The sequence below is a fragment of the Pituophis catenifer genome, unplaced genomic scaffold, assembly GCF_029215685.1.
Source record: "Pituophis catenifer annectens isolate HBS135680 unplaced genomic scaffold, rPitCat1.0.hap2 SCAF_1, whole genome shotgun sequence".
Taxonomy (NCBI): Eukaryota; Metazoa; Chordata; class Lepidosauria; order Squamata; family Colubridae; genus Pituophis; species Pituophis catenifer.
The window spans coordinates 301,866,421-301,889,485 of NW_027256881.1; the positions used below are offsets into that span (position 1 = coordinate 301,866,421).

Here is a 23,065-nt window from a genome sequence, read left to right on the forward strand (position 1 = left end):
TATTTCTATAATTTCTCATTTTTGCAAATATTGCTGTTTTCTAAGTTCATAGAATCCTAGTTGGCTGTAATATTCATCAGTTTTGTACATAGATATTCACAATTGCCCTGTGTCAGACAACCACAATTTAAACAGAAGGGACAATGTGTTTAATTAGTACGCTGAAAATGGATACAGATTCATTGGCTCAGTCTTTAAAAGCTATGTGCCATCTTAATGCAAAGTGCTAAGGCAGAACTGTAAATTTCATTTAGCTCCAAATTCTATTTTGCATTATACTCGTTTCATGGAATCACACAACAGTATATTATGTATGCATATAACCCTGCCTTTATATAAGAAATACAAAAGTCAAACAAAAAAGAGCAACAGGGAGAGTGGCTATTTAGGAGGGACTACAAACAAGTAGGTGAAGATTGAACATAATGTAGACACTGATTTTTTATAATTAAAGAAGTAAGTAAAGAAACAAAAAGTCCAAATAAGAGCAGTCTTCTGTAACTTCCTATCAAATGTGGGTCTGAGAGTCAGACCTGACTTGCTTTATTAGATGCCATAGGAACAGTATCCCCTTTTAAAGTAAGAAAGTCCCTATGGGCTGGACTTTCCCAGCCCATAGGGAGCTGCATGCAGCCTTTTTTGCAGCAACCAAGATCAATTTAAAATGTTGAAATGTTTTTTTTAATTTTGTCTACAATTTTTTGTCTTTGAATTTTTTTTTCTCTTGCTCACCAGGTATTATGTTAGGAACCCACTTTTAGATCATGGTCTTACCCACTGTCAGAGTGATCCCACTGCCTGTTTAACATGGCTCTCAGTCAGTAATACTGTGACTTTTAACTACTCTACTAAAAGATGGCCTATTCCCTTTGTTTCTAAAGGAAATCAACCTTGACTGTCCTTTGGAAGGCAGATGCTGAAGTTGAAGCTCAAATACTTTGGCCACAAATGAGAAGAGAGGACTCATTGGAAAAACCCCTGATGTTGGGAAAGATTGAAGGCAAAAGAGGAAAGGGACAGCAGAGGATGAGATAATTACATAGTTTCATCCATGCAATGGGCGTGAGTTTGGGCAGACTCAAGAAGACAGTAGAAGACTGGGGGGCCTGGTATGCTATGGTTCATGGGGTCACATGACTTAGTGACCGAATAACAACCATTCCCTTTGTAAAAGTTACTTTAATAAAACAACAATAGTAAAATTACAAGTAGTCCTTCACTTACTATTGTTCATTTAACAACAGTTCAACGTTACAATGCCTTATGACTCATCCTCAGACTTACGACAATTTCACCATCCGCAGAGTCATTTGATTGCAATCTGGGTGCTTGGCAACTGGCTTGCATTTACAACAGTTGCAGTGACTTGCAGTCATGTGAACCCAATTTGTGACATTGCCAGCCAGCTTCTGGCAAGCAAAACCAATTGATGTCAGATTTACTTAAGGACCACTTGATTCACTTATTAACCCCTAATTTGCTTACTGACTGGTAATTAAGAAGGTTGTATAAATGGTAGTAGAATTCGGCCTGATCATACGATGGCTCATTTAATGATTACATCATTAGTGACCAAAATTTTGGTCTCAGTTTTGGTAGTAAGTGAAGGAGTACCTATACTGATCTAATGTTATGTAGCCTTTTCTGGAGGCAATTCACAATATTAGATGCATCTTAAGTTGCAATGTTTGTTTGTTTGTTTGTTTGTTTGTTAAACTTCTTAACCACCATCTCCCTCAGAGGGACTCTGAACGGTGGGCATGTATTGAAGTGGGCTGTTATATACAAAAACGTAAGTAATAATAAATTTATCTCTAAAATACCACAATTGTCTTTTGTTTTTCACAGTTAAAAAAAAATCCCAGTGTGGTTACTTCTTCCTTTAATCAAATTAAATGTAAAATGATTATTATTTGACAGATTTTTGTGTGAACCCTATTTTAAATGTCGTTTTAAAACATTTGTGTATTTAATTTACATGTAATTTAAAATAGGCCACAGAATCATGAGAAACAGCTAGCTAACATATTTAAAAACCTAATACAGAAGAAAAGGCTATGGGAAGGAAATGCAGAAAAAGATGTTCCCCTTTTTCTATTTTATTTTTTTACCCACAAGTATATCTGCATTTCTCTCTTCATTATCTCCTTTTTAATAACATCCATAAAATTATCTCATTGCCACAGCATTCCTGCAATTTTATATTCTCTCTTACTGAATGTCTATGGAGATTCTTTTTCTGAATGCTTCCGTTCTCCAACTGAACACTTCTTTACAATCTAAAATGTGTTAATCCAAATTGCACCAGCCACTATTTAGACTTCAAACTAATTCAGAAATTGAGACATGGAAGCACCTATGAAGCTGTGTTTTACAAGAGCTGCTAACACAGTTTTTCTTTTCTAAAGCTACCTGTTTCCACAATTTTTTCCATGCGTATTAATTTATGGTTACAGTTATTCAGTCAAAAAGACTTAAAAACTTAAATGCAATGGATTTCAAAAGTTTGAAATCACAGGCAGACACTCTAGGCACCTCAAAAGAGAAAAGGGGATGGAGAAGGAAAAAGCAGAGAACTGAGATTTGGATACCAATTAATAAAGCAATATGCTTCCCATACTGACAACGTGGAATAGGAACAGTTCTGAAAAATCATTGGTTGACTAGCTCTGACCCCAAAGCAACAATTAATGAAGTTATTTACCAGAATTGCTTGACAGTGAGATGGCCAGCATATAAATGTAATAAATGAATTAATGAATAATATTGCTTCTCATCCATCTCTTTTTGCTGCAGGCTGATAACACAGCTCATGATCTATAGTTAGTGTTACAAGTATAGTTACAAGTATAGCAACAGCAACAGCCTTCCTGGCTAGAAATTCCTATCAAGATCAGTGCATATACCATGCACTCTACGTTTCTTGATTTAAAAAAAAAAAGTAAATAAGTTTTGAAGACAATATGATGCAAAACACCAACTTTTAGAGGCATATTTAGAGATAATGACTGGTTCCCACAGTTAAATATGCCTCTAGAAGTTGGTGCTTTGCATCGTGTTGGCTTTTCAATTTATTTACTGCCTTTTGTTCTTTTGCAGAAAATGTTGATTCTTTTCTGTGGTGAGTCTCCATTGCATAGCTGTTTTAATGAGGAAAAATATTTTAGTATTTGGAAAAAGATACAGATTTCATTATGGAGGTTACATCATCCTCCATAAATCATAGAGCAATGATTTAACCAGAATATGTTCAGATTAATTTTCACCAATAAATGGAATGGTGGTTTTAAGGATATCTGAAATGCATCTCCAAAGAGCTTTCTAAAGCACTTCCATCAATATTGCATATGTCATCATCTGTCAACATTGATTGTAGTATTCTGCAGTGTTGGTGTAGGCCTTTTTCAGATACGGTGAAGAGTTTTAGAATATCATACAACATCCTGTATAATAGTTGTGCCTTTGCTTTGTCCAGAGATTTCATTGCTCCAGATTAGTCTTTGGGGTCTCTTGCTTATAACATTTATTTAAACAATAGGCCATCCTTTGGTCTATGGTTGAGGATATTTTGTCGGAAAAAATAAAGGACAAACTTGAAAAAAGGACATATTTGAAAGAAGCTTGTAAGGATTAAGAAGTGTTTATAATTTTGCTTTACAAAGGAAAATTCAAGAGTAAAACTATATTCAAGAAAACTAAATTCAAGAAAACTTTCTTGAATATTCTAAAAGACAATTCAATCTCCATATTTCATATGAATGTGAAAGTCTATACATTAAGTGGTATCATTTGTATGGTAAAAGATAAATGACCAAAATAAAGGACAAAAATGATTTTTGGAAAAATGAATAAAACCAAAGTACTACTCTTATTTTTTATGATAAGATCATTGTAATACTGTATAGCCATGCTACAATGTAAGCCCCTACAGACCTGTGAAATTATATTTGCAGCTGCCAAAAAAGCCAGTTCAGTCCTAGGTGCATTAATAGAGGGATAGAATCAATATCACCTGTACTTAATACCACTCTGTAATGGCTTGGTAAGACCACCCTTGGAATACTGCATCGTTTTGGTCACCACGATGTAAAAAAGATGTTGAGACTCTAGAAAGAGTACAGAGAAGAGCAACAAAGACGATTAGTGGACAAGTGGAGGTTAAAACAAAGAACGGTTGCTGAAATTGAGTATGTTTAGTTTGATGAAAAGAAGGAATATGATAGCAGTGTTCCAATATCTAAGGGATATTATCTAAGGCAGTGGTCCCCAACCTTTTTATCGCCGCGGCCCGCTGAGCGCACGCAGGGGTGGGGGCACGGCCCAGAAGCTTTTGCGCACGGCCCATTGCGCACGGCCCAGGAGCCTTTGCGCTGCAGCGTTAATGTCCCCCGGCCGGTCCGCGGACCGGTGCCAGGTACTCCACGGCCCGGCACCGGTCCGCGGACCGGGGGTTGGGGACCACTGATCTAAGGGATACAGAAGAGGGAGTCAATCTATTCTCCAAAGCACCAGAAGGCAGAGCAAGAAGCAATGGATGGAAACTAATCAAGGAGAGAAGCAACCTAGAACTAAGGAGAAATTTCCTGGCAGAACAATTAATCAGTAATTCTGGATTTGCCTCCAGAAATTGTGGATGCTCCAACCCTGAAAGTTTTAAAGAAGAGATTGGACAACTATTTGTCTGAAATGATATAGGGCTGTGATGGCGAACGTATGGCACGCGTGCCACAGGTGGCACGCAGAGCCCTCTCTGGCCACATGCACCATCGCCAGCTGCTCTTCCGGGTTCCATTGCACATATACGTGCCGGCCAGCTGGTCCAGCACACATGCGCACCGGCCAGCTGCTCTTTTTTGGGTTCTGGCGTGCATGTGCATGTCGGCTAACTGGTCTAAATGTGATAAATATTTTTTTTTTAAAAGGAATGATGCAATTGTTCACAATTGTTCCAGAAGACTGGACAAAAAAAGGTGACTTCAAATTACAACAAAATAGATTTAAGTTGATTATCAAGAAAAAAAGATGCTAAAGATGAGAACTGTTCATGGAACTGACAACCTTGGAAGATGGCACATGATCTTGTAGTGGATACCCATAGTGGTGATTTAATTCTTTTAAAAATAAATGAAAGAAATGTAGTGGATTCCTACAGAGGTTTGGACCAGTTCATGTCTAAAATATTTTCCAATCTTAACATTTTATGCTTCTATGAAACAAATGAAAACAAATGGGAAGAAAAAATGCCAAACTCTACAATACTGTATTAAACATTTTGTTATTATGAATTGAACAGTAATATTTTGAACTTGCAGTATATAAAGTATCTTACCTTGGACTTAATAAAGCTTAAATTAAAGCCTGCGGATATTTTGTCATGTCAGCTTTTTATATTGTAAAACAATATGAAGTCATAAAGAAATGCCAATTTTTATTTATACTTAACAGACTATATTTTCAAAACCTTGATCTAGAAATGTGAAAAAATTATAGTAATTATATTAATGATTATAATTATAGCAGTAGCATACAAAAATAGAATTAAAAAAATAGAAGATGCAGAAAGTAGAGAAAAATAATAAAGAAAAAATATATAACAAAACGAGTTTTCAACTTCAGCAGAAGAAATATAAATTATTTTCTTTCCATATTCTATCTTTTATCCATAAACAACTTCACAAAGTCTCTTCAGTTATGATCTCAACAAAAATTCATTAAGGATCATCAGAAATATAGATATGTAAAATCTCATTGGCCATATATTTCTCATAGAGTAGTACATCAAATAAACTGATTAAATCAAGTGTTAAAAAGTTATTCATAGACCTTATATTTCCTGCAGTCTTAACGGATGCCTAATACCACTGCCTTGGTTACATGGTTACATCACCATAAATTATGCCAATATTTTCTTGTCTGAACTGACTACCCACAGTGGCATTCTTTTTGTTAACTGCTTTTACTTGCTTTAGAACTGGTAATAGACCATGTGTGAGAAACTAGTACCATTGCAAATATTGTTGGATATCATCCAGGGGTGAAATCTAAATTTTTTTTGCTACCGGTTCTGTGGACGTGACTTAATTAGTGGGCGGGGCTTGGTGGTAAGGTGACTGGGTGGGCGTGGCCAAGTCAATGTCACTTCTTTGCCCTTTTTTAACCTACAAAACACAACACAACACAACTGGCTCACCCACAATGTAAAAGCAACTGTGCTAGACCCAAAATGGCCCCTGCAACAAGCAGGAACCTCACACAGGCACAAAAAGCCCAAAAAAACAACTTTCATACTTTACACACACACAACACAACATAACTGGCTCACCCACAATGTAAAAGCAGCTGTGCTAGACCCAAAATGGCCCCTGCAACAAGCAGGAACCTCACACAGCCACAAAAAGCCCAAAAAACCAACTTTCACACTTTACACAAACAAAATTCCACATACAGCTTTGTGAGATTTTGTGTGTTTGTGTAGTTAGAGTGAAATACTACAGAAACACCTAAATCTCAGAAAGCTGCACAAATATTATTTTATTTTAATTTATTTTAATTTTTATATAAAAGCAGCTATATTTAAAACTTCCTAATGTTTAAATGGCTAGGTCTAAAAAAAGAACAACTAAAAAAACCTCCAATTAACCATTTTTTTTAAAGCTCCCAAGGGGAAAAAAACTTACCCAATAGAACAGGGGTCTCCAACCTTGGCAACTTTAAGATTTGTGGGCTTCAACTCTCAGAATTCCTCAGCCAGCTTTGCTGGGAGTTGAAGTCCACAAGTCTTAAAGTTGCCAAGGTTGGAAACCCCTGCAATAGAAGATACAAGGCAGGCAGGCAGATAGAGCTGCTCACCGATGAGCTTGATTGCAGGCAGGGAGATTCAGTTGCTTGCTGGTGCAATGGATTTCAGGTGTTACAGCAAGCGAAGCAAGGCAGGCATTGAGACCAGCAGCTAAGTTAAGCAAGCTGGTGGCTGGGGGGGGGGGATTTTTGCTATCGGTTACCAGGCAACTCAGCTGGGATCGTCAGAGCCATTTAAAAGGCTCTGATGATTGCGCAGCTCAGCTGGGCATGGGGAGGGGGCAGGGATTTTTGCTACTGGTTCTCCGAACTGCCCGCCACCATCACTTCCTACTCGCCCGAGCTGGTCTGAACCGGGAGCATTTCACCCGATATCATCTCCACCTGGTCCCATCAGAATGGGCAATACTTGGACATGAAGAGAGCCAGAGTCCAATAGCTTCTTAGACTTGTTCCCCATCCTATCCCTGGTTAGGTTTTCCCTGTTTTTTTCCTCCTCAATTGCTTTAATAAATGATCATTGTAGGTCAACCAAAGCTTTTGTTGCTGTTTTATTAACTTTTGGGAGTTAATTAGGCAATAAAAACTAGCTGTGTTAGGTTGCATCCTAAAAGGAGAAAAAGATCAGGAGGAGAAAAAATAGAAACATTTGAAATTATCTGTGTTTTATACTGTACAAGTATGCTTTACAGCAATATGACAAAGGATTATTAAATAATTCAGATCAATATTTGCATGTTATTGATCATGGATATTGGTCTCATGAGACATTGATGACAGTAATGGTGTCTTATTCTTTTAATTTGCATAATGATTGGTGTGAAATGCATGTAAATAGCTGAAATTCATTTTGATCCAACTGATGAAAATTTATTTTATAACTAGATATGTTCTGCTTTTATTGATTTTAGTCTTTTTTAATTTTCTGACTCTTCAGATTGTTATCTCGCAGTGTGAGAAATTAAGTATCAATATTTTTTGTTTGTAATGTAATGTCTATTTTTAAAACAATCTGTATGCATCTTCTTATATTATAAACACATTCACATTGTGTAATTTTATTGCAGTTTAACTTGTGTTGCTAGATTTTTTTTTACCCAGTATTTGAATAACACTAGCAACATCAAACCACAAGATGGCAATAGTTTCTCAAAAGGAGGAAATTAAATAAGAAGCGTGAAGTTGTATCTTAATGTTTCTTCATTTTGGAATTAAACCAAAACAACTCACAAAAGTGTCAAACGTTGTAAAATTCTGATGTTGCTGGGCTAACAATAAAATCTACTTAAAAAAGAGAAATGTTATGTGTTTCCAGTAAGAATTTGTATGTACATAGGAGTTTCCATTTTCTTTTTTTGACTCCACTCTTGTGCCAAATCGTTAACTAACGTATAAAGAACTGGACATTATAGAAAATAAAATCTATAATTGTGCATTTTGTTTTACTTATGTTTATTTTAGCAACAAATGCATCTCCAAATTCACCTGCATTAGTTTTTTTCGTATTATTGATGCTTACATGAAAGGAAATGTACAGCATAAGGAAAGCAAATATATAATGAATTTCAATTTTGTTCTTGTGTTATATTGATCAGGTATTGCATATATTTGAACAGAGCTGCTCTCCCCACCTTATATAGTAAAATGCTGTCCTTTCACATACTGTATAATTATAATTTAATAATTAGCAGAGGATGTCCCATTTATAAACAATAATTGCTAATTTTATTTTTAAGCTGCCATACTCCACTCTCTTATATAGATGGATGCAGAGCAAAATTAGCTGATAATAAACAAGCTGGCAGCAGCTCTCCCAGCCTGGCATAGGGAATCTCTTGCAATGGTCAGGCAAATACTGCCCAGGGAAGTTTTTTAGCCAGCCTGCAAGTTTCATATGGGAAATTTGCTTTGCTTTGGCATGGGCAAAAGGACAGGTGGACCAGTAACAAATGTGGCATGTGGATAACTTATATTTGGCATTGTTGGATTGCATCATTTTTTCCTGGCTAGTTGGCATTCTGACCAGAAGGCCATAGGAGCAAATTGAGGAAGATTCCTAATCAAAGTTGAAGACTTTTTAAAGTTCCCATGTTTTTCTTCCATGAGATATTGAACTTATTCTGGATCAGAGGTATAGGCAATCTTAACACTTTGCTAATAGTTTAGTCCAGGGGTGAAATGTAAAATCTGTTACTACCAGTTCTGTGGGCGTGGCTTGGTGGGGGGGGGGGGTAATGTGACTGGGTGGGTGTGGCCAACTTTTTTTTAAAAAAAGCCTCTCTGTGGATCAAGAAACTCAGTTGGGATTGTCAGAGAGGCTCTTTAAAAAATGCCTCTCTGCTGATCAGGGAACTCAGCTGGGATCGTCGGAGACTTTTCAAAGCACTTTTTTTACCACCTCTTTGGCCAAGAGGTTGCAGAAAAAAATGCTTTGAAAAGCCTCTGATGATCCCAGCTGAGTTGCGCGATCATCGGAGGCTTTTTTTTACTTTTAAAAGCATTTTTTCATCGGAAGAGGTTGTAGAAAAAATGCTTTTAAAAATAATAAAAAAAAGCCTCTGATGATCGTGCGGCTCAGCTGGGCATGGGGTGGGGGGCAGGGATTTTTGCTACCGGTTCTCCGAACCACCCACCGCCATCGCTACTGGATCGAGTGATCCGGTCCGAACTGGGAGCATTTCACCCCTGGTTTAGTCCATAATACTTAAGTGGTGAGAACTATAATCTAAAAATATTGATTGCCTAATGAATGGTAAAGGGGCCAAAAGTTTTGGTCCCATAGTGTTCTTCCTTTAGGACCTATGCAAGGCAAGTGAATAGCATCAATGAAGACTGATAGTAATTCCCTCATTTTTCCCTATTAACAAGTACTCAGTATACTGAAAAATGATCAGATCAAGTTATTTTGTGATTAAGTGACTATTTTAACTACATCAGATTATAAAGGTGGATATCAAAAATTATGACATTAAGAAAATGAAATCAGTGCCTTCATTCTGTTTTACACAGATTGCTAGATAATTTCCATAGGGATTCCTTACGGTAATGCTTTGCAAAGTAGTCCTGGGCGTGGTTAGCATTTGAACCATCAGGAAATCCAAGAGTCAAAGACTAGACTGGAAAATTAAAAGAACATCCAGAACAAGGCAAAAATAAGCCACTTATGTATGTTGCAAAATTTACATCCATGTAGTCACCTTTTAAATACATCTTGAAATTGAACCATTCATGTTTTAAGAAGTCATTATATTATGGCATTATCTTTTCCTTTTCAACTATATAAAAAATGAACAACAATAAAAATGAAGACACGACTGCTTTGAATGTCAAATTCATTTGCATTTATTCAACAGTCCTTCCCAAACTCCAAAACGACATTTCTCTGACAGGGTGGAGAAGTGCCACAATATTTTTTTTAAAAGAATTAGCCAGTGTATAGACTTTTTCAAAGTACATTAAAAGGTAGAAACCTATTACAAAATATGTAAAAAAACAACAATCACATTAGTGCAAGAGGTTATGACTTATCTGTATGGAGGCACTGAACAACAACATAATTGCAATACAAGCCCTTTTGTCTATCCTCACAAGTCTTTAAGGGCTTTGGGGTTGCTTTATGTTAGGTAACATTTTCACAATAAATTAATGGGATTCCCATTACAAATCTGCCAATACCATAGAAAGATGTTTCCCATATATAGGACTTAAATCAGATGGTAAATTACAATCTACAATTGACTGGAACAATGGATTGCGTACCAGCAAGTCAATTAAAAGTGAATCTATATAAGGCAGATGTTATTAATCCACAGTGATGGTTAATTTGTAGGGACCCAAATATCAGCCAGGAATCAGCTTCTCCTCCTCAATTCTACAATCCCCTCTCTCTTGTTAAGTCTTGTTAAGTACAGGATGTGGCTGTTATTTGCTAATCATCACAGATTCTCTTATACCTTAACTGTTGTTAGTGCATTCTTCATAATGATATATTCTGAAAGGGACTGACTGCTCAGACCACGTTAAACTTGATCACCAAGGGAAGAATAACTTCTGGGTACCCTTAAAAATATGTTAATATTTACATTTTAAACTCCCCAATGGGCCACATACTACATTACATAGAAATAATTTTCCCCATGTCCATTTCCCTACCCCAAATCATTTTCTCTGAGATTAGGTAAAATCTAATTAGGCTTCCTGAATATTCTGCCACACCCATATATCAGTGTGTGAAATAAGTATTTTTAAAGACTTCCACTTAACCTCATGCTTTAGTATTCACTGAAAAAGGCATTCATCAATTTTTGAGGCAGATTTTAAATGAAGTTGAAGGGCTGGTTCAGACAAGCTTGCATAATATTTAAATACTTTATAAATATTGTGATTTGCAACTAAATGTGCAAACCAACCACAGTAAACAATATTCAGCTCAATGCAGCTAGGAGACATAGGCAGATGTGCTTCTTGATGTGCTAGATGATATGAAGTCAGTAATGGACATCAATGGGCCTTTTGTCCTACACAGTTTACCCAAATGAGAAAATGCTATATCATTACAAAGACAGGGACGTTATCGGTATTGCGAGAATTATTTCTCACACAGTCAGTGAAAAGTAAGATATAGCAAAGAAGGGCAGATGAAAACAAGCCAGGCAACTCAAAAGTGAAGTCCAAATAGTCTGGAACATAAACCAAGAACAAAAGTTAAAATACACTACAGAAAAATTAGTTCTTGAATCAAAGCAGTCGTGAAAAGTTGACTATGGCTTTGCACTCTTTCCAGTGGGTACATAGTGGCTGTTCCATTCTTTACCCTGTTATAGAAGATTCACTGTATGCTACAGATGTATGTTGTAGAGTCATCTATAATATATGGTGTAAAGATTGTAACAGTTACTATGGAGGACAGACAAACAGAAAACTAACAGAGCACATCCATGAACACCAATTAACAGTCAGAAGACATGAAAACTCCTTAATCTCACAACACAACACATGGGCTGACTCAACCACAGTTTCAACTGGGAAACTCTGAGCATCTTAGACAAACTAAATCCAAAAGTGCTAGGGAATTCCTGGACATTTGGCAATCAGACAAACCAACCATCAATAGACACATAGAGAGAAATCACATTTATATACCGTTCAAATGAGACAATAAAAAAGATAAGAAGAAATAAAAAAGATAAGAATATATTCTCTCCAGCAGCCAACAGCCAAATAAACAAGGAATAACAACAGGCAAACAATCAAGCAGAAAACAATACCCTGCTTAAAGAACTACCAACAGAAAAATCACCAAAGCTGACAGGGCAAGCTACTGTATATAAACAGTATACAAACAGCAAAGCCCACACTTACTGTATTTGCATTGATGCTATTATCTAGTTGGGTAATGAAACAACTGTAAGCAAGCAACTAAGCTCACAGAGCAGCAAGGATTCTAGAGTTCACCCCTGACTTCCACATATTCTCTTCTGAAATTGTTGGCCTATGAGTAAGCACCAATTACAGCTTCCCCTCCTTATACAAGCGATTGGACAGTAATTTCATCATCAAGCCCATTTTCCAGAATAATATGGTCTATAAGACAAAATATGTGAAATTTGCATCTAATCTGGCCCTAGTAATTTATTTAAAACTGGGATTTATTAGAGCACTAGAATATTTTAGACAGGATTCTGTGTGTAGGCTTTCATGGCACTATCTTGGGCAGTGTTGTGCTTCAGGGTTGAGTAACTGGTCTAGACATCAGATTTCCTGATGTCTTGTCGGCAACTGTGGCGGGCATTTTCAGAAGTAAAGATGCCCATCAGAATTTTCTGTACTCATACAAACATATCAATACCCATGCAAAAATACTCTAAATTCTTGCTTGACAGAAAGTATGATTATAGATATGTACAGCTCCCCAACTTGGTGCTCCTCCCAATATATTGGACTACAACTCCTATAGCAATTGGTAACTTTTACTTTAGGGGGGATTAAAAAGGATATGGAGAATACTGAAGCTCCAATGTGTACTCATAGAAAGTTCTTCAAAGATATGTCCAGACATGTTTAGGAATATTCCCAGAAATTGGAAAATTAGAAACTTGATTCTTTAAAAAACAACTATAAACTGAGATTTTTTCAAGAAGTCAAGTTTTCATCTCTATGAAAAAGACTGTGTGGACACAAGAATTCATAAAAACCTCTGTAATGCCACTATGTCTACCTTGTATAAAGTAATACCATTAATTGTTTAGTAAGATAGTAATTATTTCTTTGAAGTATCTCGGAAATAAAACGTAGTGTTAAGACAGAATTTGAAAGTAGCATTATCAGCATTTATAAAAGTTGACCAATTTTTTTACCAACCTCATCAAAACTTAAAAGTTCAGCATATTAATGTATGCAGTATGGTAATGATTTGGGGAACACATAGTAACCAGCCTAGCTAAACATCTAACTGAGATTAAATCTACTTTCCCCTCAGTATCTTCCCAGGTAAGAGTGATCCAAAAGTCACCTAGTCCCTTTCAACTGGTAACTATAACTAAATCATGTCTAAAGAATAACTCTGGTATTTCAGTAAATTGCATAAAAAGTTTCTGATTTGCCAAGGGAAGTATACAATATTTAAATATTCTTCCTCAAAGATGGCATACAGGAAAACTGAGATCATGTGTCTTTCATCTGGAGTTCCCAATGGCTCTCTCTACCTACCAATAGCTGATAGGAAAGGTTGTTTAGAATTTCTCACTGAGAGCCATAGGCATGAAAGAAACATGGAAAGGTTGATATCATGGTGTCTCTTCAACACCTCCCATCCCCAGGGCTGTTGCAGATCACCTGGAAAAACTCCACTGAAGACTGAATTACCAGTTATCAGGAAGTGTCAAGTGTATGGTTGGAAAATACTTAACAAGACTAGAATTTTGACAACTGTAGCTGACAAAATACAGTTATTTTGCTCTAAAAAGTATACTGGAACAGATGAAAACAGGCTTGAGTGCACTGCAAGCCTATATACTTAGTGTAATTCTACCCAAACTACTCAGCAAACATATCCCAAAAGAATTTTTTAAGTATGTTCAGAGAGCGAAATGTCACTTCAAATACTTCTTGGTTCTTCGGACTACAGAAGGGAGGCACGGCATTCCTTGTTCTTCAATTCTTGTTGCTTCTATTCTTTTCGGATAGCTACTTCTTCCTTTCATTGCACAGCACATTCCTTGACATTATCGCCGTCTTCTCCCAAATTATCTGGATTCAAGCTTTTTTTCCTCTCTATTCCCACCTGAAAGAAAAACAAACTGGGAGTTTTGTGGAGAACAGCAAAAGGCCACCTAATTTTTGTTTTGTATGTTTCACTCAAGAATTACTTGTCCCAAAGCAAGAATGGGCAGTACTCCTCTGATTCACAGATGACAGGTATGCAGAACTGACTCCAGCAAAAGTAGGTTCCCATGCTGCCTACATGGGAAATACTGAAGTGGTGTCATGGTGATTCATTGCAGGATGGGAAAGTCCACCAAACTTAATGGATATATAAATTTGAGAGGGAAGGATTCCCTGAACCCTATATAAAGCAAATGGGGAAACAAAGAAAAAAAATCCCATGTATGTGTAATGTGCCTTTTCTCTCTCTCCATTAGATTTATGAACATAAAAATTATACTGAGTAAGGCATGCTTAAGGAACGTGGTGGCTCAGTGGCTAAGACGCTGAGCTTGTCGATTGAAAGGTTGGCAGTTCAGCGGTTCGAATCCCAAGTGCCGCGTAACGGGGTGAGCTCCCATTACTTGTCCCATCTTCTGCCAACCTAGCAATTCGAAAGCACATAAAAAATACAAGTAGAAAAATAGGGACCACCTTTGGTGGGAAGATAACAGCGTTCTGTGTGCCTTTGGCATTTAGTCATGCCAGCCACATGACCACGGAGATGTCTTTGGACAGCACTGGCTCTTCAGCTTTGAAACGGAGATGAGCACTGCCCCCTAGAGTCGGGAACAACTAGCACATATGTGCAAGGGGAACCCTTACCTTTACGGCATGCTTATAAGGAGACCCAGCTATTTGGACAACTTGTGCAAAGTTTGATAACTACTATTTTCTTTAGGATAAATTCTGGGATATGGTGAGGAATGGAACCATACTTTTGAGTTGGACCTCAGAAGGCCAGGAATAAACATTGATTCTTGTGAAACAGTACTGTATATAATTCAGATAAAAAGCGAAAGTGCCATAGATATTCAAAGAATGTGCTGTGTTTCAAGTGATGAATAGGCATTATGATTCCAAACAATAGGTACAGATTGATTTTGGAAGAAATGAAATATCTGAGCATCCTACTTTGTTCCTATAAAAATAAAGAAAGAAGGACATAAAGCAGACAGGGTTTCAGCCAATGAGCCAATGCTTTGCCTACCAGAAAGAGTGTCTTCCATCAGAGGAAGTAAATTGGGTCAGGAGCAGTGATGGGTTGCCCCCGGTTCAGACCAGTTCGCAAGAACCGGTAGTAAAACAGGCGGGAGGCTCCGCCCACTGCCCCGGATGTCGTTATAGGCGATCTGCGCATGTGCAGAAACTCGGCGCATGCAATCCCATTGCAAACTGGTAGTAAAGGTAAGTAGAACCCATCCCTGGTCAGGAGACACAGCTGAAAGGATTTCAATGTTAATGTGAAAATATAGAAAGAACAAGGCTAAAGTTATAGGCCAAAAGTGGTAGGAATGTTGGCTGGAAAGGTGCTGGATGGCTCATAAAAAGCTTCATTAGCAGACTAGAAAGAGTAGCACTGTCTGAGGAAAGGGGGGGAAATGGGATGACTCCCTTTAATGAAAAGAGAGCTAAAGTTAGCCGTTTCAAATATAAAAGAAAGGCCAACGTGTATTTATTTTACCTATTAATACAGTACGTTAAATTTATAAGGACAGCCAACTCACAGCAGGGTACAGATTGGAAACAAAATCCAATATATTAACTCAACAAAGAAATAAAAGATGAACATAGCCAGGCGGGACAGACTTAGCACAATACTGGATATAACCTTTTCAAGCTGACTCATACTCAACTAAGCTAGAGGCTGGGGAAACAGCCAAATCTTCAAGGCTCATTTAAAGCATAGCAAATTGGCTAAAGGCAAGATGAAACTCTTCCAAATATCATATCTCTGTGGAAATAGGGGCAAGCTATAATGGTGAAAGAAGGTGGAGGGTAAGAGCTTTTTGAACTCCACGAGGAAGTTTATACCATTGGGCAGATGGGAAAACAGAGAAGGCATGCTTCTAGGTAGCTCTTATAACTTGTTGATTTAGGGAAGACGCAGCCTGAGGATCTTCCTAACAGTATCTTCTTTCCAGGATTCAAAGAATGCTTCTGTTCTTTTTGTTTTCAACTTTCGTTGTCGTTTTTGTTTTCTGTTGTTTTAATCAGAAACTATTACATTATCTCTCCCTTTGGAAAACCAATTGGACAGGCTTGATTAATGCTGAAAATTTAGTTTTTCTTTTTGAAGACTAACAACAGCTGATGCACAGTTAATTACAGTAACTAATTACAGGGTGTTTTTACTGTTGTCCTTTTTATGTATTTTCTTGTGTAACATTTTTATTTCTTCTTGTTTGTTTGTTTGTTTTGAATTTTCAAGTATATATACTGCATTTTTGTTATGCATTAGATTATTGCAGAATGATCAATATTATTGGATAGTACTATCATGGATAATATGACCATGGGGAAACTTCCAATGCCTTCCAAACTGCAAAAACCTTGAGGGTTTTTTTGATGTCACAAGAAACCAAGCTCCTAGGATACAGAGGTCCTGGAGACAGGTTCCCCCACTATACAAAGGATACACAAGGGGAATGTCTCCAAAAAGATTTTTGCTCTTTACCACCATGAAGGGAATGAGTTCTTTAATGTTCAAATGAATAAAGCCAATTTGGTGAAGCAAACCACTAAGCTGCAACTTAATACGATTCAGTAGTTGTGGAAAAACAAGACTCATGTTACAGAGAAAAACTTGTGTACAAACACCTGAAGCATATAGAGTCATGCCAGTAGGATAGTAGCTTCTTTGGTGATATCTATTGTTGGTCCTTGATTTGGAGACCTCTTATAACTGATCCAGAGAACAAAGTGCAGAAGAACTTGAGCTATGTGGCGAAGAAATGTGAATGGGAATGTGTAATTAACCTAAACAATGGAATGAAATTACACTTTGGAGTCGAAAGATATGACATAACATACATAACATAGGGCCATAGAGAGACCAAATAATGAAACTCTAAATTAGTAAATGAGTCAAACTATTAAAAACTAAAGAAGGGGCAATTCAAAGTGACAATAAAGTTATTCTAAGTCTAAGTCTAAATAGCAAGGTCTACGTAGAGACATGAAGGTACACATTCTTCAAATCTATAAATGTGAGCCATTCTACCATTTTACAAATGGGAACGATATAAGTGTTACAATAGATGTAATATTCCAAAACCAAGAGACCTTTAAAAAACATTTGAAATAGCTATGAGATGGCAAAGTGACCTGCCTCTCATCAATAGCAATAGCAATAGGATTTAGACTTATGTACTGCTTCATAGTGCTTTACAGCTCTCTCTAAGTGGTTTACAAAGTCATCATATTGCCCCCAATAATATGGGTCCTCATTTTACCAACCTTGGAAGAATGGAAGGCTGAATCAATTCAGAATTGAACTCTTGGAGTGAGCAGGGAGTTAGCCCTCAGTACTGCATTCTAGCCACTGTGCCACCACGGCTCTTAAGCCATGAGTTAGTTTCTTCCACAGGAATACATGACCTGAAGTACCGTGTTTTCCCGAAAATAAGACCCTGTCTTATATTTTTTTTGAACCCTGAAATAAGTGCTTGGCCTTATTGCCATGCGCTCAAAAGTGTGATTGGGCTTATTATCAAGGGGTGTCGTATTTTTGGGGAAAGAGGGTACACAGAAAAGCACTTTCTGGGAATAGGGAAGTACAGCTGTACAGTAAATAGGGACAATTGAGAAATAGCTGGAGGAGAGACAATGCTCAGAGATGAGCCTGGTGTTCATTGGAACTTCATAAATGGCAAATTGGACAAAAAAAAAAAAGAGAAAAAGACTCAAAGTGACAAAGCCAACAGCAATTAAGTAATTCAAGACCTAAAAGGCTTTCCTAGAAGAAAGCAGATGAAATGGTGAGTTGAAGAAGGGAAATTTAAGTTGAAAATATGAGTGCGTTTAGGCAAGACTGGCGCTGAGAAGCTCTCAAACTGAATGCCTAGGAATTCCAGGCAAAATTGACTTTAAAAAGAAGGGGGAGGCAGTCTTGTCATTTTCCTTAACCCTTTGTTATGAAAGAGAAAGGAAGAGCTGGAAAACAGCTGAGCAAAATATAGGAAGGCTGGGAGAAGGCCAGCAAGATTCCTGCGTTCACCCACAGGGGCGTTCCCACAGTGGTGATTAGGAGAAGGGTGAAGGCTCAGGAAAAGAATGGCTCATTGCTTAGGCAAAAAAAAAAGAAAGAAAGAAAGAAAGAAAAGAAAAGAGAAAAGAAAAGAAAAGAAAAGAAAAGAAAAGAAAAGAAAAGAAAAGAAAAGAAAGAAATCGGTAAGTACAGTGAAAGTTTCAAGGTTAAAAACTGAAGTTTAACTAAAGGAAAGTAAATTAGAAAGAAGGAGAAAGTGTTTTGAGAAAAAAAAATAACTCTAGGAAACTTTGAAAAAGAATTATAAGAATATTAAAGAATATATTTTAAAAAATAAGGAAAAAAGTAAGAACGTTTGATAAAGCAGAAGGATGATCAAATCAAGCATGAACATGCTAAACACTGTGGCAAGTCCAAAACAAATCCAAACAAGCAAGTAGGAAGATTAATGGATTAAGCAGGAGCCATGACTAGTTGGCTTGGAGAATAGGGCCTTTCCCAAATAATGCTATATGCTATACATGTCTCCAAATGTGGCTCTGGATAGAGTGTTATAACTCATGGAAGTGAATAATTCTGTTCTGACAAATAGGATGGACAATAGGGTCCCTAAGGTCCCTTCCCGTTCTATGATAATTTAAAAGTCCATACTGAAAAGCTAAGTAATGTACAGACCTTTGTCCCATTGTAATTAAATGTGATTTTTCTGTGGCTCAGGAAAAGAGATAGCTTCTGATTTTTATTATATGAGATCATTTTATTTGAGATGTCAGGTTCTGAGCCTGGGGCCTTTTCATGCAACATATATTCTGCCAAAAAGCTGGAGATTGATTTAATCCATTAAATTACTGCAGGCAACATACATCAGATAGCATAGAAGATCTGACTATTCATACATTAGTGCTTCTGTAGAAGGCATGCTATCAAAAGTTATCTGAATGCAAAAATAAACAAACCCAGAAGCTCCTGTAAACCACACCAACTTTGAAAGAAAAACAGAAGAGTGGATGTGGGTTTGGGTGAATGAGTAGTTATCAGTTATTCAACCATACCTTATAATTGTAATGTGCTGCATAATTCACCCACTTCCTCACATCAGTCTTGCCTTCCACAGAGATGGACCGAACGGCAGCCTTGGATGCTGAACTTGCTGGCATATCAAAGTCTACATCCACATAGCGGACAAAATGAGAAGGCACTTCCCGGTCTGAGCCAAGTTCCAGATGGCAAAAGAAGCAATGAGGATGACCTGCAGCTAAAAAGAAATGAAAGAATATGGCAACTGAGAACACCGACATGGAATCTTAGAAGAAAAAGGATGACAAATACCAAAAGAAAGTCACTGAATTATTCAAATGATTATGTTAGAATTCTGAGGTCAGCTTTTTTGACATAAATATGGAGAGACACAACTTATTTTTTAAAATCAAACTTGAGAAGACATACAGGCATTAAATAAAGCTTCACTAGAATATTACTAGTACCATATATTCTAATTCTAGAACCTGTCTAAACAACTACGGCTCCTATAATCCCTACAATTCATCATCACTGGCAAAATTAGTTAACTGAAGGGAGTTGGAAAGCCACACTGCCCACACATTTTAGAATATTGCTGCACAACTCTCACAAGCTTCTGGCTTATTCCTTGCAAATACATCACAATGAATCCTGGAAAAAATGCTTGAAAAACTGTCAGCTAATGCTAGCTAAAGGCTGGTTGTCTCTTCTTTCATGCAGAATTATCACTTGGCATATACAATAGTAGATAAGGCTGATGCATGCTATTAACAGTTCTACATGTTTATTTAGAAAAGAATAATCCAATGCGTACAAACGTGGTCTTTTAAAATGCTCAATCCCAAGGCAGTAAGGAAAGCCCAGCTTCTTTTAAAATATAGGGATTGAGGCATGATTACCCAGAGAAATAGGCACAACTCATTGTTCTTTGCTGATGACCATGAGTGATAATTATTTTGAACCATGTACTTTCTTCATGTGAAAAATTCAGGAACAAATACATCATCTAATTTTTTCTAGGGCTGCAAGGCAAATATTTGGTATGCACTTGTATAAGGTGCAAACAAAAATTATGACTTATTGCATGTAATTGTTCATTAGAAGATATTGAGGTATTTTTTTAATGAAAAGCTTACATCAAAAAGAGGAAATAAATTTACTTAACTTTTTCCCACTTTTTCCCCCACTTTTTTTTTAACTAAATGTGTTTGTCAGTTGCTCTTCTTGCTGTGAAGCTGTAGATGCATATCTAATTTTCTCCCATTCAGAATACTTTACTCATGTAATTTTATAAACATATAATTAGGCTTAAAGAATATCAATTCTAAAGCAAAATTGTGATACATTGGCTTAAACAACAATGAACACAGTAGTATGGACAATGGTTGGGCAACCTTTTGTGTCAAATACCTGAATTTCAGTGTGCAATGTCCAAAACTAGTAACTTTCTGCTTAAATATGTGAATTCTCTATTATCTTGCGCAACCATGATCTGAGCCCCAATCTCCCTGTCTGTGATATAGGAATAATACCATGTTATTTCTCTGTGAAGTGTTTTTAGATTTGCCTTGATTGTTGTTACACACTGTAGAGACAAAAATGATAGATGCCATACAACAAGATCATTTTTGAGTATTCTCATGGATATAAAGCATGATTTATAAATATATTATTTTGCCTTTCATGTAAAACAGGGGTCCCCAACTGCTGGGCTATGGCCCGCTACTGGGCTATGACCTATTCAGAATTGGGCTGCATGAGTGGTTGGTTGGAGCGTGCACACCTGCACAGCTCAACTTGCATTGTGCGTGTGTGTAGTTGTGCTTATGTAGATGTTTGCTTAAAATATGGAAGGGCAGTAGTGTGGTCCTTTTGTAATATCAAAAGTTCTGTGTCAGCAATCAGTTCAGATTCCTGGCATGAACTGTCAATCTGTTCAGCGGCAGCTTTCTGGCTAGAAAGAGACATATGAGAGTGTCAAAAGGGAAGAGAAAGTAAAGGGCAAAGGGGCTGATAGAACGAGAACATGACAAATCCTAGTTGTTTTTGACTTTTGACCTGCTCACAACTTGCTTCAGCCAACAGATGAGTGATATGCAGTATCAGATTATTCTGAATGCCATTCAACAACAATAAGATTGCTAATTTCGGCTTTAGAAACAGAATCAGGATATTTTTTTGTTAGTTTAAAAGACATTACCACAGTCTCACCATCCTCAGAGGAGGAGTGAAGAATGTTTGAGAAGCAGAGATCATCCAGTCTTCTAGAGGACACTAGCAATATGGAATCAAAATTGCTCACTCTGTTTGGGACGTTATTTGGGGGAAGTTACCCAAGAGTGTCTTTTTCTGTCTTTCTCTGTGACTGGGATTGAAAACTGCATCAAAAACCATGATTTGTTTATCTACAAATTACTGAGTAGGCTATGATTTTCTTGAACCTCAAAACACACTGCATCATAAATCATAGTTACAAGCCATTCTGGCTAAGTTCAAGCAATACACGAAGCCTCAAACTAAAGATAGTGAAAGTCAGTGTGACACAAAAACAAAGCCTGTTTGCTGGTTGAGTGTATGCGCATGTGTATAATCTATACGACCTTTTTGGCACCGAGTGCCCAAACTGGAATGTGCATGTGTGCAAGTGCATGTAGTGGAGCCCCGGAAACTGGAAGACCAGCTGGCCGATGTTCATGCACTCACCGGCCACCTGGTCTTCTGGTTTCTGGTATGTGCATGTGTGCTAGCCAACTGGTCTTCACATGCGCCGGAGTGCCAGAAACTTGAAGAGGCCACCTGGTCTTCTGGTTTCTGGTGCACACATTTATTTATTTATTTATTTTATTGAATTTCTATACTGCCCTACTCCCGAAGGACTCAGGGTGGTGCACAGCCATGAAATAAAACACACATGTAAAGATCACCTGGCCATCACACATGCACACACTGGAAACCAGAAGAGCAATTGGTGATGGCGCATGTGACCACGGAGAGGGCTCTGCGTGCCACCTCTGGCATGGGTGCCATAGGTTAGCCATCACGGCTATACAATATTTTGCAGGGGATTTATTTTAAAATTTCAGCAATTTTCATACAGTACACATTGAGAAAGGGATGTTTGATTAAATGTTGATTTTCTACAGTGCACAGCCCCAAAGCTGTACTTTAAGTCTATTCTTATTAAATATGGGCTGCCCTGTTTTCAGGCTAGGCAGAAAAACATGCCATGAATCAATATTTTCTCAACATTCTTTATTCTGCCTGATGCTGTCTAACTAAAAACATCCTTTTGTACTGAAACAATGAATCATACGCAGTTGGGACAGAGATTTCTCACAGCCTATAAACAAGGCCCATTATTTATCAGCCAGCATCAACAAGTTGTTTATGGAGAAGCATACATCAGAAGTTGTCAAGCTGCTGTTGGAACAATACTGCAAAAAGCAATGCTTTTCAGGGGAATTCAGCTGATCTGTTTTGATCTTACAACTTCAAACTGGCCCAACGTAACTTTTTTTTTAAGAAAAGTTCAGTTATGACATCATAACAGCTGTTTCTCAAACACAACAAAAGACAGCTGCGCACTTGCCTTGTATCCAGAATGGATGTTATTTCCATGCATCAGAAAATCAGTTTACCAAGGCCCAAGTGAGAAGTAAGATTTAGTTATGCCAAGGTCATATGAACATCCATTGATTACAATGGCCCAATTATTTATATGCAACAGTTCTACAGTATTCATGCAAAGGATTAATATGTGACTATTTCACTGGTTCATTGCTTTTATTTGTTTAGAATCATATGGGAATCCAGACTGTAAATTGGTGGAATTAT

General features: G+C 37.3%; 1 protein-coding gene and 1 long non-coding RNA gene across 2 annotated transcripts in view; one reads left to right on the forward strand and one right to left on the reverse strand.

Moving 5' to 3' along the window:
* Positions 1–23,065, forward strand: part of LOC139315126 (uncharacterized) — a 32,466-nt gene that overhangs the window by 2,861 nt on the left and 6,540 nt on the right. The window contains exon 2 of the long non-coding RNA XR_011600242.1: positions 882–1,792. This is a non-coding gene — a long non-coding RNA (uncharacterized lncRNA). The remainder of the gene's footprint in view (positions 1–881; positions 1,793–23,065) is intronic.
* Positions 13,915–23,065, reverse strand: part of STON2 (stonin 2) — an 81,145-nt gene continuing 71,994 nt past the window's right edge. Inside the window, exons 6-7 of the mRNA XM_070941129.1 lie at positions 19,264–19,466; positions 13,915–14,080 (exon numbers count right to left, since the gene is read on the reverse strand). Of these exons, the coding sequence (XP_070797230.1) occupies positions 13,997–14,080; positions 19,264–19,466 (287 nt within the window). The 3' untranslated portion in view covers positions 13,915–13,996. The remainder of the gene's footprint in view (positions 14,081–19,263; positions 19,467–23,065) is intronic.